At 49.9% G+C, this 8,244-nt stretch overlaps 1 protein-coding gene across 3 annotated transcripts; it reads right to left on the reverse strand.

Annotated features, from left to right (window-relative positions):
- Positions 1 to 6,215: 6,215 nt before the first annotated feature.
- LOC146757083 (protein MANBAL-like) lies at positions 6,216 to 8,212 on the reverse strand. 3 transcript variants are annotated; one of them, XR_014937010.1, is made up of 4 exons: positions 7,746 to 8,199; positions 7,590 to 7,671; positions 7,013 to 7,206; positions 6,216 to 6,573 (listed from the first exon to the last, which is right to left on the reverse strand). XR_014937010.1 is itself a non-coding variant. In XM_085523435.1 (4 exons), exons 1-4 carry the CDS (start codon positions 7,908 to 7,910, stop codon positions 6,472 to 6,474), a joined length of 501 nt encoding a protein of 166 aa, XP_085379561.1. In that variant the 5' UTR covers positions 7,911 to 8,212; the 3' UTR covers positions 6,216 to 6,471. The 3 variants fall into 3 exon arrangements, 2 of the variants coding, with proteins under 2 accessions (XP_085379561.1, XP_085379562.1); XM_085523435.1 differs by having other exon boundaries at positions 7,590 to 7,629; positions 7,746 to 8,212; XM_085523436.1 differs by lacking the exon at positions 7,590 to 7,671 and having other exon boundaries at positions 7,746 to 8,196.
- Positions 8,213 to 8,244: the final 32 nt, after the last annotated feature.

The raw sequence follows: 8,244 nt of genomic DNA on the forward strand, positions 1-8,244 counted from the left end.
AGGTAGGCTGGGTTTCTGTCGTGTGCTATTTCTGCCTGCTGGGGATGTGAGCGGGCGTTGGGCCCGAGCCCCGCTCATGTTGGTCACAGGACAGGGGCTGCGGGAAACACTGGGAGAGCAGAGCAGGGAGAGCCGGGCTGTGTGCAGGCCGGGGCATGACATGGAACCTCGGCAGCTGCGCAGCTGCTGAGCTTTTCCCCCAAGTCTGCAGACTCTCAGGTGATAAGGCTGTGCAGCAAAGCCAGCTGGGCACTGCTGATACTGCGGGCTTAGGGGATGAAGCCCCGCAGCACCTGCATGGCACTCCCTGTAGTCTGCCATCTTTATGTGCACAGCTGCTGTAGGTGTTGTTGGAGCAGTGGAGCGGCAGTGCAGTGCTGCAGGGCAGCTACACACCCCAGGGGCTCTCCATAGGCTGCAGTGATGTGACCCAAGTCCCACACTCACTTTCTTTCCCATTCCCAAGAATGACATACCAGTAGCAAAATGTTTTCCCCTTTTCCCAGTGTCCAAAGACAAAGATGAGGTGTCTTAGCAAGTGCACCAGCAATGTGTGGAGCAGAACCGCCTTGGGAGCCACTGTCACACCTGAGTTGATCCGTTTTAGGCTTCCCATGGAAATGTAGCATTTTGACTCTTCGTTAGTAAATCTTTGAGGTTGCATTTGACCTGCTGTTGCAATGTCTGCTGCTTGCTCTTCATGCAGCTAGTCCATGTATTTGTTTATGTAGTCAGTGCTAGGGTTTGATTTAGACAGCTCCGTCATCTTTTCAAGAGCTGCACCATGGTCGGCTGTGGAGAGAGGGTGAGTGGGAGGGGACACCTGTGTCCCACAGTGGCTCCTCCAGTCAGTGAAGGTCCTGAAATTGGTCTCTTCAGCTAATAGGGAGCTTTCCTCAGCTACTGTGTGTTTGGAGAGAAGAAGAGCAGTCCCAGGACCTTCAGCTGTGAGACTCTTCAGACGGACCTTGTGGAGACATCTGTAGGTGTAGTCTGGGATGGAACGGCTCCTGTTTGGCTCTTGTTACCCACATGCAGCATGTGGTTATTGAGCTTATAAGGGAGCAACATAGGAAAGAATCCTGTTCTCATCTACTACCTAATGCTAAGTCATTCCTCCTCACGGGGAAGTGACTAAGCATTGGTCCTGGGTGCTAGGAGAGGAATGTCAGATCTGAAACCAGTGTGAATGATGGACAGCCTTGTTAAACACAGGGCTACTCTGCAGTGCAGAGGTGCTTGTGAGTTCAGAAGATACCTGCTGAAGGAGAACTGCTTTGCTGTTGGATGTCATCAAGCTGCAATCTGCCCGGGCAACAGCAAAACAGGCAGAGGTGTGTGCTCCAGACTGTGCCAGCCTTTGATTCAGTTCCTGAGGTGAGCTGTGCTTTGCTCGCTGCAAATTCCAACTATATTTGTAGGAATTATTATTATGAATAACACAGTGGTGGTGTTTGAGTCGCAGACAGATGCAGCAGAGCCTTTGCTCTGATCTTTTCAGGAACTCAAGCAGCTTTTTGCCATCCCCACCTGGAGCCATTGAAGCGTGCAGCCAGGAGCTGGACTCAGTGGTCCTCGCAGGGACCCTCCAGCTCAGGAATTCTATCATTTTACAATCACTGAGCTTGGCAGACATGCAAAGAGTGTGGGTGTGACAGCAAGCAATTAGCATGGCCAGCATCAGGAACCCATGGTTATGAGCTTAGGGCTGGTTAAGGTTTGCCAAGCGGGGGGACTAATGCTGGGATCCTTCTGTCCGGCCTGGAGGCTCTCACACAGCAGCATGGTTCTGTGTTTGGCAGGTGGGTTGGACCCAGGCTGTGCAGGAATCAACTGGGCTCTGCTTCAGCTGCAGTCTGAGGGCCTTTGGCTGCAGCCAGCTGCTGTTCACACAGGGTACAGAAAGCTCCAGAGCCACACAAGGGCCTTCAGGCTCCGAGTGAAACCCCACAAGCTGAGGGGAAGGAAGTGAACATCACCAGAGGTGGGGACTGCACAGCACTGATGTGTGGTGACAGACCGGGGTGGGCGGTGAAGTTGGGAGACCAAGAATGAAAGATGAGAAAAGCAGCTGAATTTAAAGGAAGAGATGTGAAACCAGCAGGATCATCACCCTGTAATTGCCAGCCCAAACAAGGGACGTTTTGACCAGCGACTGCTCTGATCCACTTAACAAAAGCCACAAAACCACTCCATAAACTTAGAAGAACTGCTCAAAGCCACAAGCTACAGGTACTGGAGGAGAGCAGGACCTTTGCCCTGCAGTCAGCAGCAGTTTCAGACACACCAAAGCCGACACTGGTTTGCTTCCGTATCTCTTGTGGGACGGCCCCAGCCAAATCATCCCTTCTGGTCTGAGGATGAGGAGGGTCAGATCCTTTCAGAGCACCAAACCCGGCAGCCAACCTCATCACCAAACAAGCAGCCAGGATCCAAACGCCAGCACTCTCCATTCATCATCCCACTTCCTTGCTGCAGTCAGTCCAATGCTTCATGAGATTCAGAAGCAAACAAAATCAATACAGTCATCTTGATCCCTGCAGGAACACGCTGTGAGCAACAGAACACCTTCCTGGAAGAACTACCTCCATGAACAGAGGCAGCGACCACCTCCTCCCCTCCTACAGCCTCATTGCTTTCTCCTTAAGTATCACCACACGGAGCCTTGACACTCCCTGGCACCCAGACACCAAAGGGCTCTTTTCATGTTTTTTACACCAGGCTGGGAAAGAATCTTGGCTTCAAAACTTCCAGAGCAGCAAGAAGGAAGTATTGGTTCTCTTCACAGACAGCCTTGGCTCTTCCGCTGCTGCCAGTGGGGAACATCAGCAGAGAGCATCTCTAAAGCAGAGAGAAGCACATGTATGAGAATGAAAGTCAATTAGGTCTGAGCAGGATTAATAGGGATTTAATTGAACGATGTGAACTGGAACTCGGGTCATGAGCTGCTTATTAACCTGCCTCAAGGGATCATGCAGCTTGCACTGGAAGAGCACAAGGATGCACTGTGAGCGGGACAGCATGTGGTCAGAGAGGGAGACCTGCTTGAACAGTCAAAAATGGAAGAGAAAAACTGCTTGAGATAGATGCCTGGGAATTTGAGGACTTACCGCACAGTCTTTCCTTCCTTTCCTCTTCTGGGGAGGGAACCAAGTAACACCAGCCAGAGCTCACCCAGCTCACCGCTCCTCCTGCAGTCCAAGTGGCTGCCAGGCAGCTCCCTGCTACAGCTACACTTGCCATGGGGCCTACAGAAATCCCCATTATCAATTGACTGAATCCCCATCTAATCCCCCGATCCTATTAACAAACACTGCCTTTATTTTGCTACCTCCGTGGGGGCTCTTGGAGCCAACATCCCTCATGAGAGGCAAATTAATTAAGACATCGCACCGTTTCCTCTTTCCAGGAAGGTGGAGGTGTTCTGGCAGACATTTTGCTGCTTCCAAGTCAAGCACAGACTCACGCATGCCTGAAAGTTTGAGCCAACCACCCTCACACAGATCGAAGGAGCTGAAAGGCCTCCCCTAAACGTGTCACTCTCGTAAACAGGCCATGGATATCCCTGTGTTTCTACAGAGCTCAAGAAGCTTTCATAGTAAACAGAAAGAGGCAGCATGACTTTTAAAAAGTTACTTTTGTTTTAATTTGAAACAAAGATTATATGTAATTGGTGTCAGATATTTTTGTCATGTTTCTTTGTCCTGAGATCTCCAAGCAACTTCGGAGTGCTTTTGTCTCGCATGCTTTGTTCTGTTCTCCTCATGCTGCCCACCTGACTCATCCACCAACAGCAAGGGAGAGAAGCAAACGCGGTCCTTCTCACACTGATGGTTCCAGCAAATGTGCTGCTAGTCTTCTGGTAGAGAACAGACACAGCACAGCGCTGCTGCTGGACCTGGGCTCACAATGCTTTTGTCAATTGAGGATGGCAGTCTGTGTATGCAAAAGGATGGCAGACTTGCAGCCCCACCACAGAACCCTTTTCTTCAAAGCCACTGTAAGCTCTGGGGCACCTAACACATCAGGTTCTCCTCCCGTTGACTCATTTGTGATCAAACAAACCAAGCAGTGAGCTGGCATCAGGAAGCTCCAGATGCCTTACAGAGACTCTGTGGCTACGACACCACCTCTCTCCAGACCCTTCTAGCCATATTTCAGGCTAACACTAGACCGTCCCTGGCCCTGAAGAGACAGACCCTAAAGGAATGCAGTGTCTTCAGCTCTTGCCATATATCAAGTCCCAAATAGGTGAAGTCCTCTTTGCTGCTAATTCATTGGAAGCCCTTCCCTTCCAGCTTCCTTAGTTCCAATCCGCAGTCCGCGAAAGGGAAATCACAGCCATGCCTGAAAAACAGACCACGCAGTCCGTTGCCTTTGGTGCACTTCTGAGGAAGCATTCCAGGCGATTCTGCTGTCCTTTGTGCCTTCCTGCTCAAGCCCTTATCGCTTCTTTTTGCTTTCCTTGGCTTTCTTGCTCAGCTGAGCAGCACTTGCCTTGGGTTTCTTCACCATCTCCCAGGTCTTAGACTCAAAGCCCTCCAAGTCCTACAAGAATCAATTGGGAAACAGTCAGGGAGCTTTCTAACAACGTGCTGATGCCCAGCTCATTTCGGGCATTTATGTGAAAGCAAAAGTACGTAAGTGCTGGGTATCTCCGCTGGAATGCATCTACATCAGGCTGAGCCTACATTTAGTAAGACCTGAGCAGCACCATCCCTGCTTCCTCTGCATGTGTTTCTGGATGAGTGTGAATCCACACACAGCCTGTTACCACAGAGGTTGTTCTAAGCTTAAGTGCCTAAATCAGGCTTTGTAGAGAAAAAACACCCCCATTTTAACAGCAGGACAAAAACCAACACTAAACAACAATTACTCACACCAGAAAAAGATATCACAGAATCACCAGCATGTATTGAACCACTGAAAAGGTATTTCTGCTAAATTTTCATCCTTATCACGTGCGAGACAAAAGGTAAGCCTCAAAACAGCAGTCAGAATGTCACAATCAGAGCCTTTACACCAAGACCAAAATCCAGGCAGGGCACCGAAGGCAAAGCTTTCTTCACCTGGACTAACAAGGAATCCTAAGCTATAAAGCTTGTTTCCTTCAGGGCAGATGACAGATCATATTTCAGCCATGGGAAATAAAGTCTAGTTATCTGGTAAAGACACGAGGGAACAGTGCCAGTCTCATTGGAGAAAGCGCACACACACAGATTGCCTCCTTTCATTAAATGCATTTGAGTCTAAATATTGCTTTAGCATCTTGGGTTCTAGCAGTCAGAGCTTGCCAACTGGAAAAGGACACACAGAAAACAGCAGAGCAAGATGTGCTAGCTTCAAGCTTCCAACACAGAGCACCAGATAATAGAGGGGCAGACACGCATCTGACAGTATCCTTTAATCAAAGAGTCCTGTTCAATCATCTCTAAAGTCAATGGGCTATTACGGTTCACATCTGTGTGGCTTCCCAAGGAAAGTGAGTTGGCTGCCTTTCCAAAGGCTGTAATCAGTGCATGGGGAGCTGCGAGGCTCTGCAGAAACAGAGCAACAAGCAGCTATTACTCAGGTTTGTAGATTGGTGCTGCTGAGAAGTGAACACTGATGCCTTCTGCTGTTCAAACCAAGGTAGTCTCCAAAGCCTGAAGCCTCTAAAACTAAGAAGCTCATCTGTACGTGAACCTAAGCATCATTCCTAAGAAATGGAGAGTGTCTCTTCTGTTTATTGTCATGTGAATTAATCACATGCACAGGAAATCGTGGGGACAGTGCATATACGGAGAAAATAAGAAATAGAGCATACAAACAACCTAAACACAAACATGTTTGTCAGTTCTATCGCATTAATAGGACGAATGAGGGCCAGAAACTACACATCAAACAAAGCAGTCATCATTCTCAAAGAACAAGCTCTAGATATACAGTATCTACAGAAGTACAGAATAGAGACAAGCTCAAGGCGCAGGGACACCTTTCTTCCTCCCACGCTGCTTTTGTTTCTCTCAGCCCTCAGAGAACAAGGGATGCTCACAGTTCATCGCCAGCAGTTCCAGATGGGCTGAAAGGCCACCAGTTGGGAACACCAACACGGAAACGTGGGACAAGCAGCTCCATTTCCAGGAGGGACGTGAAGCCGACCACATCAGGACCCTGTGATTGCCAGCCTGAGCCAGGCACATTTTGAGCAGCTAATGAAAGAGGCAGCACCACCATTCAAATGTTTGTTTCACTTTTATTTGCAATAGAGAGATGCAAAATGCATCAAAAATACATTTCAATATGAAATCAAATAGGCGGGATACTGGTAATGACTAAAGACAAAGCTTCCTTAGTTCCTCTCCGCAGTCCATGAAAGGGAAAGCACGACCAGGCCTGAAAACCAGACCATGCAGTGTGTGTCCTTTGGTGCACCTCTGAGGAAGCATTCCAGGTGATTCTGCTGTCCTTTGTGCCTTCCTGCTCAAGCCCTTATTGTTTCTTTTTGCTTTCCTTCTTGCTTCTCAGCTGAGCAGCACTTGCCTTGGGTTTCTTCACCATCTCCCACATCTTAGACTCAAAACCCTCTGAGTCCTGCAAGAAGCAATTGGGAAACAGTCAGGGAACTTTCTAACAACTGGCTGACAGCTGCTTTGGGAGCTCAAGTCACCTGACCGAGCAGCTTTGGGAGACCAGCACAGGAAATTGCCTTCCTGACCTCAGGGCACATTAGAAACTCCACATCTGTCAAGTTCCCAAAAATCCCATGCAAACCAGAGCCTAAAGTCCTCTCTAGCAAGGCGGTCCGTGCTGGGAGGGTGGACCCTCTGCCTGGCAGCTCATAGGGCGCAGCAGCAGCTGCAGGATAGGATGAGCTGGCAGCTCAAGGCTGCTGGCGTGCGGAAGGAAGGACAGAACCAAGTGCGGCACTCTCAGCAGTGCCGGGGCACACTGCCGTCGGCAACAGCTACAGACAGTTCCCTCCCAGCCGACTGCCTGAGCATTCCTATCAGTCTCACACAGCGCTACTTACTGCCTTTGGGGACTTGAAAGCTGGCAGGATGATGGCCAGCACACACAGGAGCTGGAAAAGGGCTCCAAACAAGAGTCCGTAGCGCAGCATGTTCTCCAATATCGTGGGCTCAGGGATCTCAGGTGGTGAGAAATGCAGTTCAGCAGCCATAGCGCAGACAGCTGCTGCTCCACTGCTCTCACAGAGGCTGCGTGCTGTAAGGGGGGAAAAAGGCATCATTAGTCTCAGGCACTGCAATGGGGTTACTTCCTGCGAGCAAACACTTCCAGGCTGACATAGAGAGGTGCTGGGAAGATATCCAGGGCCTACTGACCCGAGAACAAAGAGGGACAGCAAACTTGCATTTCAGTTGCCTTTGCCCGCCTGCCTAGGAAAAGAGCCCTCAGCTTTCAGTACTGCTGCACTTGCAGGTGGGGGGAAGAGAAGCAAGAGAGGACGGGTGGACGTCAAATAAGGGAAGAGCTTAACAAACAAGAATAAACCTATCCCTGAGCTCCATCACACATGCGTGACCACTGCCTTATTAATATTAATACCAGTATTATTCACAGAATTAAAGTTTCCCATGTTCACGTACCTGGTTGTGGACGTGTTTGCTGTCTTGCTGCTGCTGTGCTCTACAACGCTAGACACAGAAATAAAGTGCGCAGAAAGCTGATCTGTTGAAGACAGAGGAGTGAGCTGTGCTTAACCAACACTGCTTCAGCACACGCTTACAGTAAGGCACACCTACCTTACAATGGCCACGCAGGAAGCTCCAGACACAGCTCCGGACTGTTTCCATGAAGCCCAATTGCATTTCACAGCCACTCACGCTCTGCTCCTCAACAATCTGCAACAGAGAAGTCACAAGATGCAAATCCCATCCATCGGAGATGTCACAGACCTCTGCACTCATGAAGCAGCACTCATGTCATTGGGTGAGAAAGCAGACGAGTGCTTACCGAGTGAGCGCTGTTTGCTGCCATCTGCTGGTAGGACCCCACCTAACTCTAAGTACGAACAGTAACCTATGCCTAACTCTAAAACAGGAACAGAAACCTACACCTAACACTAAAACATGAACAGTAACCTACAACTAGCTCTTGTTGTCCCACAGCGGCTGCCCCAGCCCCACAGCCCCGCAGCCTCCTGCAGGCAGCACAGCCCCGGGCACCGGGCTCGGCCCCAGCCCCGAGGTGCTGCTGCACGGGCTGAGCCCAGACCCACAGCTGAGATGCAATGACCACTCA

Source organism: Coturnix japonica, chromosome 24 (genome assembly GCF_054131305.1).
Source record: "Coturnix japonica strain WE chromosome 24, WE-NBRP24, whole genome shotgun sequence".
NCBI lineage: Eukaryota > Metazoa > Chordata > Aves > Galliformes > Phasianidae > Coturnix > Coturnix japonica.

Excerpts from the sequence above, each read along its gene's own strand:
- LOC146757083 (XM_085523435.1), bottom strand. The coding sequence starts at position 7,910 with ATGAGTGCAGAGGTCTGTGACATCTCCGATGGATGGGATTTGCATCTT. Across the intron at positions 7,207-7,589 it reads GCAAACACGTCCACAACCAG|CACGCAGCCTCTGTGAGAGC; the intron begins GTACGTGAACAT and ends CCCCCCTTACAG. Across the intron at positions 6,574-7,012 it reads CTTTCAAGTCCCCAAAGGCA|GACTCAGAGGGTTTTGAGTC; the intron begins GTAAGTAGCGCT and ends TGCTTCTTGCAG.